A 14,452-nucleotide genomic window follows, 5' to 3' on the forward strand; every position below is an offset into this window, starting at 1 on the left:
AGAGCCCCAAGGCGGGAGGGGGAGGGGAGAGCAGGTGAAAGTCTCAGTGCTTGGTATAGTGGGGGGACAGGGAGGCAAAGGACAGGAGGAAGGAGCTGCCTCCTGTGACATGAGGGACCCAGCAGAGGCTCCGGCTCCATGCTGAGGAGGTGTTTCTGCTCTTCTGAGACTCTTACTGGGGAGGGGGGGAAGGTGGAGGAGAAAGAAACAGAGAGAAGAGAGAGAAGAGAGAGAGAAAGAGAGAGAGAGAGAGAGAGAGAGAGAGAGAGAGAGAGAGAGAGGAGAAAGGAAGGGAAGAGAAGAAGAGATGGAAGGAAGGAAAGGGAGAGGGAGGGAAGAAGGAAGAAGGAAGGAAAGAAGGAAGGAAGGAAGGAAGGAAGGAAGGAAGGAAGGAAGGAAGGAAGGGAGAGGGGGGAGGGAAGGAGAGGGAGGGAGGAAGGAGAGGGAGGGAGGGAGGGAGGGAAGGAAGGAAGGAAGGAAGGAAAGAAGGGAAGGAGGAAGGGAAGGAAGGAAGGGAAAGTGGGAAGAAGGAAGGAAGGAGACTGGAAGAAAGCTAGAAAGAAACCAGACTCCTCCAAAGACCACAGTACTTGGGTAGAGAGTCAGGAAGCTAGAATGGCATCCCTCTGTGGCCTCAGTGTCTGCTGAACATTAGGTGGAAACAGGCTGGAAAGAGCCAGTCTCTGCCCTCCCCTCCAGGAGCTCCAAGCCTAGTGGCCTAGTGGCCCTGGCTCCGGGGCCCAGCCCCAGGGTCCCCCTTCAGCCTCTCTCCCCTGTGTCACACACACGCTTTCAGGGGCCCCTGGATTCCGGGCTGCCTGAGTTACTCCTTGCTGGGGTCCCTTAGCGGAGCCCCTTCTCTCTGGGCCTATCGTCTCTCAGGGAAGGGGCTGAGCTGTCAGACGCCTGATGTCCCTTCGGGCTCTGACCTCCCTGTGGATACTGTGTTGGGTCTGGAATCAGGAAACAGTCCACAGCGGCCCTGGAGCCCAACTCGCCAGCTGTGGGAGCCCCGGCCAGTCACCTCCTCTGTCTGTTTCAGTGACCTCGTCTGCAAAGTGGGGATCACAACAGCCCCCCTCTCACGGCCGGGGGGAGCTTAACCTTGAAATGCTGGTAAATGCTGCTGCCGATTATTGTTCTGCTCTAAGACTGCTCCCAGCTCCGATGTTCTAGGACCTGGCCTCCTGTACCCGACTGTGCTCCTCAGGCCCCTCCTGCTGTTCCAGGCTCTCTGGTGCACTCACTCTCTTTTCTCTCTCTTTCCAGATCCTTCCTATCCTGTGAGCAAAGTCCTTTGTAAGCCCTAAAAACCATTGTAGAAATGTTATTTTTCTTAGTCTCATTAAATGGGGCTTCCAAAGCCCTTCATCTATATGACTATCTCATTCGATTTTTACAAAGTCGGTAGCACAATATTATTCTATCCATCTTCCCCATGAGGAAACTAGGGCTCCCACAGAGATGAGGGGCCTGGCTAGTTAAAGAGCCAGGATACAAATCCATGGAACCCCAGGCTGGTGCCCTTTCCCCAGGATATGCCGGGGTTTCTATTTGACCAATGAAGTGCTTTCCCAGTAAGGAAGGAAAGGAAAGAGGGAGGGGAAAAAAAGGAGAAAGGAAGAGAAAGAAGGAAGGAAGGAAAGGAGGGAGGAAGGAGGAAGGGAGGAAGAAAGGAAGGAAGGAAGGAAGGAAGGAAGGAAGGAAGGAAGGAAGGAAGGAAGGAAGGAAGGAAGGAAGGAAGGAAAGGAGAGGGAGGGAGGAAAGGAGGAAGGAAGGGAGAGAGGGAAGGAAAGGAAAAGGAAGGAAGGAAGGAAGGAGGAAGGAGGGAAAGAAGGAAGGAAGGAAGGAGGAAAGGAGGGAAAGAAGGAAGAAGGAAAGGAAGGAAGGAAGAAATGAAAGAAGGAAGGAGGGAAGGAAGGAAGGAAGGAAGGAAGGAAGGAAGGAGGGAAGGAGGGAAAGAGGGAAGGAGGGAAAGAAGGAAGGAAGGAGGGAAGGGAAAAAAGGAAGGAGGGAAGGAAGGAGGGAAAGAAAGAAGGAAGGAAGGAAAGAAGGAAAGGAAAGGAAGGAAGGAAGGAAGGAAGGAAGGAAGGAAGGAAGGAAGGAAGGAAGGAAGGAAACCGAAAGAGAGCTAGAGAGAAAACAGATTCCCCCAAAGACCACAGTACCTGAGCAGAGAGTCAGGAAGTTAGAATGGAGTCCCTCTGTGGCCTCAGTGTCTGTTGAACATTAGGTAGAAACAGGCTGGAAAGAGCCAGTCTCTGCCCTCCCCTCCAGGAGCTCCAAGCCTAGTGGCCTAGTGGTCCTGGCTCCTTGAGGACCAGTGAGCAGAATCTAGCTTCTCAACAGCCCGTCCGGCGACCTTACTAATGGACCAGGGACTGTGCACAAGCTCCGGGGCCTGAACTCTCCATCTCTCCAGCTTGCATCCTGGAGTCCCGCTGGCCTGAGCAGTGAGCGATTCAGCTGGATATTTCCCACACGTATTTAGCCTTGCTTCCCACAGCCCATTTGGATAATGGCTATCTCCCCCAACCACCCAGTTCTGGAGGCAGGATCAAGTCTGCTGCTGTTCCTACCAGGAGTGTGTCAATTTATTCTCCTGTAGCCCTGCTCACGATCCCTTAATTTCAGCATTTCCCCTATTAGATTATAAGGCCATTGAGGGCCGGAAAAGAGCAAGCATTTATTAAGTATCTACTATATACAGTCTTCTATAGGTACTATAGTAGTCTCACAGGACTCAGCCCTGGGACTTGGCAGACCCCTGGACAGGGTGATATGGGACACTTGGCCACTGGGAAGGCCGAGGAAATTCAGTTTTCTGCTGATGGTAACAATCCAATGTACGTTTATGATGCGCTGAAGGCCACTGACAAGCCAAAGACCTATGGCACCTCTCCACTACTCCGTGCTGATGGGGCCACGCTGACTAGAGATAGGGATGCAGTCCTGCGGCAATGGGTCGGACGCTTGCACAGGATTCTCAACAGACCATCATCAGTCAGGCCTGCATCCACTGACCTTTTACCTCAGGTTGAAGCCGGTCCCTCCTCACCGGCTAAAGTTCTGAAAACCCCAGCAGAGATTGTGGTGCCCTTAGCGCCTTTCCTTTGGCAAAGTGCCCGGAGCTGATTCCATCCCAGCTGAGATCTACAAGGTAGGTGGGGTCCACTGCTTATACACAAGCTCTATTACAAGAGGAGATTATCTCCTAGAAGTTCAAGGATGCTTCCATTGTCCATTGTTATAAAGAGAAAATTAGGGGCAGCTAGATAGTGTAGTGGATAATGTGCCTGCCTGGAGGACCCGAGTTCAAATCCAACCTCAAACACTTAAACTTCCTAGCTGTGTGACCCTTGTTAAGTCACTTAACTTCAATTGCCCCAGCAAAAAAAAAAAAAAAGGTCATTAGGCAAGAGAAGGTACCAGACCCTGAAGGCCTCTCCTGATGGAAGTGTCAAGCTTTCCAACTCAACTGGAACTCCGACTGGCTGGCCACATTGTTCCAACGCCTCACCTAAAAGACAATTTTAAGTAGAACTCACAGAGAGCAAACACTCCTGTGTGTGGTGGTCAGAAGAAGCGACCCACAGGCCCCCTCAGAGTCTCTTAAGAACTTTGGAGTGGGCATGGGAGTCCCTGGCAGGAGTTCTGCCCAGCACAGTGTGCCCTCAGCAGAAAAGGGGCTGAGTGGTGCAGAACTGTGGTCGCTCCAAGGAAACAGAAGATGCCCAAATTTAGAGCCATCTCAGCCCCAAATGTTCACATGGCGGCCGGCGGTACGGCCTCCTGAGCTCAGTCAGACACCCTGAACCTCCGATCCATCACAGTGCCGTCACCTCGATCCTCTTCAAGAACGGAGGACAAAACTGGTGCCTTAGTGCACATATCATCTCATTTAGAACTCACAACGCTGAGAGCTAGGTGGGTCTATCCTCGTTTTACAGTTGAGGAAACTGAGGCAGGCAGCATTTAAGTGATTTGCCCAGTGCTCACTGACAGTGAGTGGGGGCCTAATTGGAATTCAGGCCTTCTTGACTCCAGGAAAGGTGTCCTATCCACATTTCTTTTGTATGTGTATTCCCGGCTAAGCTCAGCAAATACTGCTTCATAAATGTGTTTTCCTCCTTTCATTGTTATCTTTGTGAACTAGATGCTGACACTGTGCTGAAGGACACAGAAAGGAAGACGTGGTCTCTGGCATCCTGAAGCTAAACACGAAACAGGAGGGGTCGACACAAAGCAGGGGAGGATTCAAGGCTAAATAAACAGGGCTGCCCAGGGAGCGGTGTGTTGTTCAGAGACCGCGTGAGGCTGCCGGGAAGGAGACAAAGAGAAGGAAGGAGAACTTCTAAAATGGGGGAAGCCAGAGGAACAAAGCAGAAGTGGAAGAATACAACAGCTCAAGCAGGGAATAGTGAGTGAAGAAGCCTATCTGGGTCACGAGGAGCCTTAACTCTAATCCTAACTGTGACTGTCACTTTAAACAAAACCTGAACCCTAACTGCAATTATAACAATAACCCTAACTTTAAACAAAACCCAAACCCTAACTCTTAACTGTGCCCATAACATGAAATAAAAACCAAAACCTAACCCTAACCCTAATCCGAACTGAAACCATAACAATAACTCTAACTTTAAACAAAACCCTAATCCTAACTCTAACCCCAACCTTAAATCGAACCCTAAGAGTAACCATAACTTCAAACAAAACCTGAACACTAACCCTAACTTCAGCCATAAGAGTACCAGAACTTTAAACAAAACATGAACCCCTAACCCTAACTGTAAACCATAACTTAAATAAAACCCAAACCATAATTCTAACCTTAACCGTAGCCCTAAACCTAACCCTAACCCTAAACAAAACCTGAACCTGAACCCTAGCTCTAACCATAACCCTAACTTTAAACAAAACCTGAACCCTAACACTGACCTGAACTCCAACCCGAACCTTGGCTGTAACCACAAATAACCCTGACTTAAAACAGAACTCTACCCTAACTTCAAACAAAACCTGAACCCTAACCCTAACTGTAACTATAACTTTAAATAAAACCCAAACCTGAACCCTTATTCTAAGCTTAACCATAAAAGGAACCCCAACTTTAAACAAAACCTGAACCCCAATTCTAACCCTAACCTTAAGTACAACCATAATTTTAAACAAAACATGAACCCTAACTCTAAGTCTAACCATAAGCGAAATCATGAGTAACTATAATTTTAAACAAAACCTGAACCCTAATTCTAACCGTAACCTTAAGTGGGACCATAATTTTAAATAAAACCTGAACCCTAACTCAAACCCTAACCATAACTTTAAACAAAACCTGAACCCTAATTCTAACCCTAACCTTAAGTGTAACCATAATTTTAAATAAAACCTGAATGCTAAATCTAACCCTAACAATAACAGTAAGTGTAACCATAACTTTAAACAAAACTTGAACCCTAACTTTAACATTAACCCTAACTAACTATACTATATGTAACTATATAACTTGTTGTACTACATGTACTATATGTAACTATATATATGTAACTAACTAACCATATGTAACTTGTAGAGGGCTGAAACCTCAAAAAGGTGTGCTTGAATCAGACAACTGAGCACTTATGGCTAATTACCTATTCCATGTGAGCAATGACTCTATTAGCATATGTTTGGATAAGGCTCCTCCTTGGTGCTTGCTAATGTTTGGTGGTAAGATAATCATAGGCAAGGACTAGAGGGTGGGGAGAGGGGCCAGAGGCACTTGGCAGCAGGACAAGGAGGAGAGAAGCTGGTGACTCTGGACTCCAGAATCCAGGATTTTGCTTGTCTGCCTCCTTCACTTTTCCCCCTGAAGACCAAGGACTTTAATTTATCCTAACTCTAGCTGATCCCGAGGCCTCCAGGGAACTAGGCTATACTTTACAGTAACCATAAGAGTAATCACGTTTTTAAACAAAACCTGAACCCTAACTGTAACTATAACTTTAAATAAACCCAAACCTGAACCCTAATTCTAACCCTAACCTTAAGTGTAACCATAGATTTAAATAAAACCTGAATCCTAACTCTAACTGTAAGTGAAATCATGAGTAACTATAATTTTAAACAAAACCTGAACTTAACTCTAACCCTAACCCTAACCATAACTTGAAACAAAACCCTAACCCTACCTCTAACCCTTACCATAGCAATAAGTGTAATCCTGACTTGAAACAAAACCTGGACCCTAACTCTAAGTCTAACCCTAAATGTCGCCATAGCAGTAGCCGTAACTTTAAATAAAATCTGAACCCAGTGAGAAAGAAGGCTGGGGAGGCAAACATCAGGGCCCAAACTAGGCTTCAGGTGCCGAGTTGAAAATGTCACTGGAGGATTTTGAAGGCACAGTGACTGATGGGAAAATCACTGAACTTGGAATCAAAGACTTTGGGTTCAAGACCACCTTCTCTCCTTACTAGCTACATGAGGTCATCTAGATCATCCAGATACTTCAGTGTATAGAGACCAGGCCTGGAGTTCAAATCCAGCCTCTGACATTCACTAGCTGTGTGATCCTGACCAACTCCCTTAACCCTGTTTGCCTCAGTTTCCTCATCTGTAAAATGAGCTGAAGAAGGAAAGGACAAATCCTCCACTATCTTTACAAAAAAAACCCAACATGGGGTCATGAAGACTTGGACACGTCTCAAAAAATGACTGAACAAGAGATAACACTTGCTGGCAATGCGTCCATTCCTATGCTTTCTCCTCCAAACGGAGTGCCCACCCCCGTCATGCTGGCTTTAGATCCAGCCCAGTCCAGGACTCTTTAGGCTACTTCTCTTCCTGCCCCATTATAATGGAAGCTTCTGGTGGTCTGTCTCTTTTTGTTTATATTCTTGGTGTTTAGCACATAGAAGGCACTTAATAAAGGTGTTTTTGGACGACATCGAAATGGAGTCTTTTTTCTATACGTAATCGTGCAAGAACAAAACCTCAGCTCCTGCTATTTACCTCCACAGAGGTGGGAGGTCACCTTCAGTGGGGAAGAACGAGGACTCGTCGGAGTCCCTGAAGAACGTCAGAAGCAGTCGTATTTTAGCATCCTCCTTAATCATCTCGGGCGCTGGCCAGCTCTTCCCTATCCTGCAGCAACTCCTCGCTGGATAACTAAGCTGTGCATGGGCCCCCTCAGCGCTCCCCCAGTTTACCCCACATACAGTTTGTATCTGTGTGTTCATCTGCACACCGTCTCTCATTAAAGTGTCGCGGGGCTTGTTTGTGCGTTTCTTGGTAACCCCAGTGCTTAGCACAGGGTTTGATAAATGCTTGCGGACTGACTTACCACGGAGACATCCATTCAGAAAACGTTTGCTGCTCAATGGTGGGCAGGGCTAGGAGAGGGCATTGTTTCTCCAGCCTCTGAAATTATTAGCAACCCGAAGCCAGGAGGGCTCTGGGGACAGAGTCTTGAAGGGGATGGCTCGGGCCAGATGGCCGCAAGGACTGGAGGTAGGTCATTCGTCCCGTTGGGCAAGGGCAACATTCTACAGGAGAACCAGCAGCCTCTACAAGACTTGGTCAAGGAGCAAGGTTGGTTTTCAGAGCAATGGAGGAGGGAATCATGGGTAATTCTGCAGGAGAACCAGCTGCCTCTACAAGACTTGGTCAGGGGCAAGGATGGTTTTCAGAGCAATGGAGGAGGGAATCATGGGTAATTCTGCAGAACCAGCGGCCTCTACAAGACTTGGCCTAAGGGCCAAGCCATAGTTACCCCACCTCCCCCTTTGGTCTCCTGACCTCCTTTCCCCCATATCCCTGCTCCTAGCAGAGCCACAAGGCTATTACTGGTGCCCACTGTCCCAGAAGAGCTTGGCTGCCAAGTTGAGTAACCAGTGTGTGCTGAGAGTTAGAGATCAAAACCCCATAGAGTCCTAGAGGTCAACTGATGACCAGGGCCAGGGGCCAGCAGTGACCAGGGCATGGAGTTGGTCTCTGGCAGGGCTAAGGGGATAATCTCTGGCAAAGGTTAGGGAGATTTGGCTTTGGTTAAAGGGCAGCCTTGGGCCAAAGCTTGGGTCCATTTTTGAGCAGTTTTAGGTAGGGGTCAGCTCTGGGTCCGGGTTAGAATTCACCTCTGGTTTCATCAGGGGTCAGTCAGCTTTTCTCTACATGACACCAAAGGCCTTGGTGGATGATTAGCCTTTAATGCTGGGCAGCAGCCCCTGACCTCCCCTGACCTCCCCTACTTGGGTGCTGGGACTACGGCTAAGCCATCCAGATTCTGGCAGGGCTGACCTTTTAGTGACCAAGGCCAAAGAGCATAGGGACGACTTCCCAGAAGCCCGAAGGCCAAAGGTAGAAAGCGGGCACGCTAAGGATCCAGGAGCCCAAGGGGCCGAGACAAGGATCAGTCAGTATACTGGAGCGATACATGTTTATTGGGGGAGGACGTCCCGGCTCTCTCCCCAGCATCCTTCTCTAACTCGGCCCTTCTTCCTCGGGGACCTTGGGGACAGGAGGACCCAGTGGCGTCTGCTTCCCAGAACTGAGAAGGGCCGGTCCATAGCCAGGAGGCCTTCCTCAGAGCCTCTGGCAGTCTACACCCTAACCCCTAGTCTGGACATCCTGGCCACTGGAAGCCCCGGCCTGTACTGGCGCTCTTGGCCGACAATAGGAACAGGAAAGAAGGGAGCCTGGAGGTGGGGAGGCGGTGGGCCCGGGGCAAGGAGGGAACCTGGAAAGCCCTGGCGCATCCTGCTCTGGCTCAGCACAAGGTGACACAAGGCTTCGGCTGATGGTACCCAGTGACGAGCCAGCTGCAGCTGGCAGTGAGGGCCAGGACAACGTCCTCCCAGAGCAAGTGGAGGCTGGGGGGCTCTCCAAACAGCCCTCTGTGACCCCTGGGCCCGGGGCTTCAGGAAGCAGGCAAGATGTCCGGGCTCTGTGTCCAGATTCCAAGGGATGCCTCTTTTGCCTGGCCCAGGGGAGGAGGAGGCTGAGTCCAAAATAGGGAATGTTGTCGGCGAGGGCAGTTTTCCCCCCCTTACCCAAATTTGGGCCTTTTCCCATTTTTTTCCCCCCAAAAAACCCCCCTTTTCCATCAAACCCCCTTTTTCCCAAACCCCCCCTTTTTATTTTTTTTCCCCCCCCCCAAACCCCCCCCGCCCCCCAAAATTTTTTTTTTTAAAAATTCCCCCCTTTACCTTTTCCCCCCCCAAAAAAAAAAAACCCCCAAAAAAAAACCCCCCCCCCCCAAACCCCCCAAAAACCCCCTTTTTTAAAATTCCCCCTTTTTCCAACCCCATCCACCCTTCCACCCCCCCAATTTTCCCCCCCAACCCTTTTCCCCCCCCCCCCCTTTCCCCCAAATTTTCCCCGCCCAAGGGGGGGAAAAACCCCTTTTAAATTTTCCCGGGCCCTTTGGGGGGGAAAATTTTGGGAACCCCCAAAAAAAGGAAACCCCGGGGGGGGGGTTGGGGGGGGGGCCCCGGGGGCCCCCACCCCCCAAAAGCCGGGTTCCACGGGCCCCGGGGGGGGGGGGGGTTTGCCGGGCAGGAGGGGCCCCCAAGGTTGGGGGGGGGGGGGGGCCCGGGGACCCCGGGGGGGTTCCGGGAAGGAAAAAGGGGGGGGGGATTTGGGGTTTTTTTTTTGGGGGGAGGGGGGAAAAAAAAAGGTTGTTTCCGGGGGAAGGGGGCCCCCCCCCCCGCCCGGTTTCCCCCCTTTTCCCCCCCCCCCGGCACCCCCCTTCCCGGAAAGGGGCCCGCCCCCCCAAGGGGGGGGCCCCCGGGGGCCCCTTCCCCGGGGGGCCCCCTTTCCCCGGGGGAAAAGGGGTTTTTAAATTCCCCGGGGGCCTTCCCCCATCCCCCCCGGGGGCCCTTTTTCCGGGCCCCCAAGGGGGGCCCCCCGGGGGGGGGGTTTTTCCCCGGGGGGGGGGGAAATTTTGGGGCTTTTTTTGGGGGGGGGGGGTTTGGAAAGGGTTCCCCTTCCCCCCCCCCCCCCAGGCCCCCAAGGCCTGGAAATCGGGCAAAAACCCCCTTTGGCCCTGGGGTTCCGGGCCCCCCCTTAAGGGGGCCCCTTTCCCCGGGGCCCGGGAACCAAACGGGGCCCCCAAAACCCCGGGGGGGGCAAAAAACCCCCCCCCCCCGGGGGGCCCCCCCCCTTTTTCCCTTTTAATTTCCCCTTTCCTTTCCCCCCTTCCCCTTTCCTTTTCCCCCCCCCCCTTTCCCCCCCTTTTTCCTTTCCCTCCCCCCCCCCGGGGGCCCCCCCGACCGCCCCAACCCGGGCCCCCCCCCGGGGGAACCCTTTCCCTCCCTTTTGGGCCAAGGGGGAAATTTTTGGGGGGTTTTTTAAAAAAAGGGTCCTTAATTCCCCCTTTAATTACCCTGGGGAAAAAACCAGCCAACCCCCTGGCCCCCCCGGGGGGCCCGGCCCCCCCCCCCGGGGGGGCCCGCCCCTTTTCCCGGCCCCCTCCCTTTTCCCCCCCCCCAAACCCGCCTTCCCCGGTTTCCCCAATTTCCCCCTTTAAATTTGCCCCAATTTGGGGGGGCCCCTAAAATTTTCCCAAAAAAACCCCAAAAAATTTGGGCCGGAAAATTTTGGGGGGGAAAAGGGAAAATCAGGGAAAAAATTTAAAAAATTAGGGGGGTTTTGGGGGAAAAATTTAAACCTTAAAAAAATTTTGGGGGGGGGGGAAAAAAAAAAGGGGGGTTTGGGGAGGGGGTTTTTAGGGAAAGGGGGGGAAAAGGGGGCCCAAAAAAAAAAAAAAAAAAAACCCCCCGGAATTTCCCCCCATTTTTTTTCCCCCCTCCCCAAAAACCCCCCAACCCCCCCTTTTCCCCTTCCGGCCCCCGGGGAAAGGTTTTTTTTCCCCCTTCCCAAAAGGCCCCCTTTTCCCCCCCCCCGTTCCAAAAGGGGCCGTGGGGGTTTTTTTAAAACCCCTTTCCCCCCCCCTTTAAAATTTCCCCCCCCCCTCCTTTCCCCACCCCCAAAAAACCCCCCCCCACCCCCCCCCCCCCCCCCCCCCCACCACCAAAATTTCCAAACCCCCCGGGGGTTTCCCCCCCCCCCCCCGGGGGAAAAAAAAAACCCCCTTAATTGGCCCCCCTTTCCCTTTTTTCCAAACCCAAAAAAAAATTTCCCCTTTTTCCCCCTGGGGGGGAAACGGGAAAAACCCCCAAAGAAAAGGGGGGGAACCAAAGGCCCCGGGTGGTTTTAAAATTCCCCTTTTTTCCCCCCGGGGGGAAAAAAATTTTAAAAAAAAAAAATTTAAAATTTAAAATTTTAATTTAAAAAAACCCCCAAAAAAAAATTTTTTCCCCTTTTTTTAAAAAATTTTTAAAACCCCCAAATTTTAAAAAAAAAAAAAGGGGGGTTAAAAACCCTTTAAACCCCCTTTTCCCGGGGAAGGGAAAATTTTTAAATTTTCCCCCCCCCCCCGGGGAAAAAAATTTTGGGGGGGGGGGGGGGCCCCCCCGGGGTTTTTTAAAATTTAATTTTTTTGGGCCCCCCCCAAAAAAATTTCCCCCCCGGGGCCCCCGGGGGGGGCCCCCCCCCGGCCTTTTCCCCCCCCCCCCCCCCCCCCCCCTCCCTCCCCCCCCAAAAAGGGGGGGGAAAAACCCCAAAGGGGGCCCTTCCCGGCCTTGGGGGGGCCCCCCTTCCCCCCGGGCCCAAACCCCCGGGCTTCCCAAAACCCCCAAAGGAAAAAAAACCCGGGGGCCCCAAAAAAAACCCCCCTTTTTTTTTTTTTTCCCCTTTTTCCCCTTTTTTTTTTTTTTCCCCGGCCCCTTTTTCCCCAATTTTTCCCCTTTTTTGGGTTTCCCCCCTTTTTTTTCCCCCCCCCGGGGGGCCCCCCCCAGAAACCCAAAAACCCCCCGGGGGGGGGGGAAAGGGGAGGGCCGTCCCCCCGGGGCCGGCCCCCCTAAGCCCCCAAATTCAACCCAACCCCCTGGGGGGGGATTTTTGGGGAAACCCCGGGGGCCCCGGGAAATTTGGGGGAAAACCCCCCCCTTTTCCCGGGAAGGGGCCCGGGAGGTGGGGGAAACCGGGGGCCCCCCCCCGGGGGGGCCGCCCGGGGGAAAAAAAAAGGGGGCCCCCCCAAAAAAAAAAGGGGGGGAAAAAGGGGGAGGGGGGGAAAAAGGGGGGGGGTTGGGTTAAAAAGGGAAAAGGGGGAAAAGGGGGAGGGAAGGGGGGGAAAAGGGGGGGAAAAAAAAAGGGGAGGGGGGGAAGGGGGGGGGGGAAAAAAAAAAAAGGGAAAAAAAGGGGGAAAAAAAAAAAAAAAAAAAGGAAAAAAGGAAAGGGGGAAAAAAAAAAAAGGGGGAAAAAAAAAAAAAAAAGGGAAAAAAAAGGGGAAAAATTAAAAAAAAAAAAAAAAAAAAAAAAATTTTTAACCCAAAAAAAAAAAAAGGGGAAAAAAAAAAAAAAGGGGGGGAAAAAAAAAAAAAAAGGGGGGGGGGAAAAAAAGGGAAAAAAAAAAGGGGGGAAAAAAGGGGAAAAAAAAGGGGGGAAAAAAAAGGGGGGGAAAAGGGGGAAAGAAAAAAAAAAAAAAAAGGGAAAAAGGGGGGGAAAGGGAAAAAAAAAAAAAGAAAAATTTTGGGGGGGGGGGGGAAAAAGGGGGGGGGGGGGGAGGGGGGGGGGGGGAAGGGGAGAGAAAAGGGGGGGGGGGGGGGGTGGGGGGGAGGAAGGCGGGGGGAAAAGGGGGGGGGAAAAAAAGGGTAACCAAAAAAGGGGAGGAAGCCGGAAGAACCCCCCAAAAAAACCCCCCCCCCCCCCCGGGCCCCACCCCCAAAATCAAAAAACCCGGGAGGAAAAGGGCCGCTTTCCCCCCAAAATGGGGGGTTGTTCCCCCCCCCCGGGCAAACCCCCCCCCCCCCCCCCTTTCCCCCCCCAAAAAAGGCCCCCCCCCCCCCCCCCCGCCCAAACCAACCCGCCCCGGGAAAAAAAAAAGCCCCCCCTTTTCCCACTCCCCCCCCCCAAAAATCCCCCCCCCCAAAAAAAAAAAAGGGCCCCAAAAAAAACCCCCCAAAAAAACCCCAAAAATTAAAAACCCAAAAAAAAAAAAACCCCCCCCAAAAAAACCCAAAAAAAAAACCAAAAGGGGGAAAAAAACCCGGGGGGGGGGGAAAAAAAAAAAGGGGGGGCCCGGGGGAAAAAGGGGAGGGAGGGAAACCCCAAAGGGAACCCCCCCCCGGGGGGGGGGGGGAAAAAAAAAAAAGGGAAAAAAAAACCCCGGTCACGGGGGGGTTTTTTTTGGGGGGGGAAAGGGGGGGGGAAAAAAGGGGTTGGGGGGGGGGGGAAAAAGGGGGGGGGGGGGGGGGGGGGGGGGCCGGGGGGGGGGGGCAGGAAGAAGGGCCCGGGAAGGGGCAAGGGGGGAAAAGGGGGGAGGGGGGAAGGGAAGGGGAACGGGGGGGAAAAGGGAAAAGGGGGGAAAAGGGGGGAAGGGAGGGGGAAAAGGGGGGGGAAGGGGGTGGGGGGGGGGGGGGGGGGGGGGGGGGGCGGGGGGGGGGGGTGGGGGGGTTTTAAAATGGGCAAAAAAGGGGGAAATTGGGGGGTTCTTTTCCCCCAGGCCCCCCGGGGTCCCCAAAAAACCCCCCCCCCCCCCCCCCCCGGCCCCAAACCCCCCCCCCCACCCCATCTCGGCGCCCCCCGGCTCACCTCCGTCACTGAAGTCCCGCGAGAGGTTCCGCTTGGGCCGGGACAGGGGGATGTTGTCCACCCACAGGTACAGCTGGTGCAGTATCTCTTCGTCTACGCCGCCCGCCATGAGCGCCAACGGTCCTCCCACCCAGCCCCGGTCGCGTTTCTTTCCCCAGCCACAGCTCTGGCCGTTCAGCTGCCGCCCCTCCCGCCGTCTCTAGCGGCCGCCGCTGCCTGCTGAGCCCGAGCCTAGAACGCCGCCTGGGGGCGGCCATATTGTTTACAGAAACCATGGCAACCAGGGCGGCCGCCCCGGCCCCGAGGCTTTTCGGGAGTTGTAGTACTTGATGTGTCCGCCCCGCCCGGGACCCCGGCCAATGGGAAGGAAGGAAGCCCGGGGAAGGGAGAAAGTGCTGGGCTTGTTACCAGAAAGCTCGTGGAGACAGATCCTTGGAGAGGGGCTCAAACCCCCAGCGCTCGGACCCAACTCCAGGGGTTACCAACTATGATGCTGAATAAAGGGAGGGCGGGCGAGTTGGGTTCCTCTCTCCTTTTCCACTGGCTTATTATCCCTGGTGCCAGAAATCCCACCATTAGTGCGCTCCTCCTCTGGGCTCCGGCTTTGTCTCCGGAAGACTCCAACTGCCTTGACTTGGATAAAGCCACCGTATTAGCCCCCGCAGCGCTCAGGACCACTCAGCAGCACAAGGCTACATTTTGGGGATGGTAGATAGTAGAATCATTAATAAGTAATATCTGTACATTGTATCGGGACAGGGAACTCCCTTCGCCCCTGCCAAGCAGCGCCTCGTCTGCAGTTTAGTCTTCAGGAATT

General features: G+C 53.0%; 1 protein-coding gene across 1 annotated transcript; it reads right to left on the reverse strand.

Annotated features, from left to right (window-relative positions):
• Window positions 1-8,385: 8,385 nt before the first annotated feature.
• SPEF1 (sperm flagellar 1) lies at window positions 8,386-13,921 on the reverse strand. The gene is made up of 2 exons (XM_031949208.1): window positions 13,611-13,921; window positions 8,386-9,094 (listed from the first exon to the last, which is right to left on the reverse strand). Exons 1-2 carry the CDS (start codon window positions 13,742-13,744, stop codon window positions 8,590-8,592), a joined length of 639 nt encoding a protein of 212 aa, XP_031805068.1. The 5' UTR covers window positions 13,745-13,921; the 3' UTR covers window positions 8,386-8,589.
• Window positions 13,922-14,452: the final 531 nt, after the last annotated feature.

This window comes from Sarcophilus harrisii, chromosome 2, assembly GCF_902635505.1.
Source record: "Sarcophilus harrisii chromosome 2, mSarHar1.11, whole genome shotgun sequence".
Classification (NCBI taxonomy): Eukaryota; Metazoa; Chordata; class Mammalia; order Dasyuromorphia; family Dasyuridae; genus Sarcophilus; species Sarcophilus harrisii.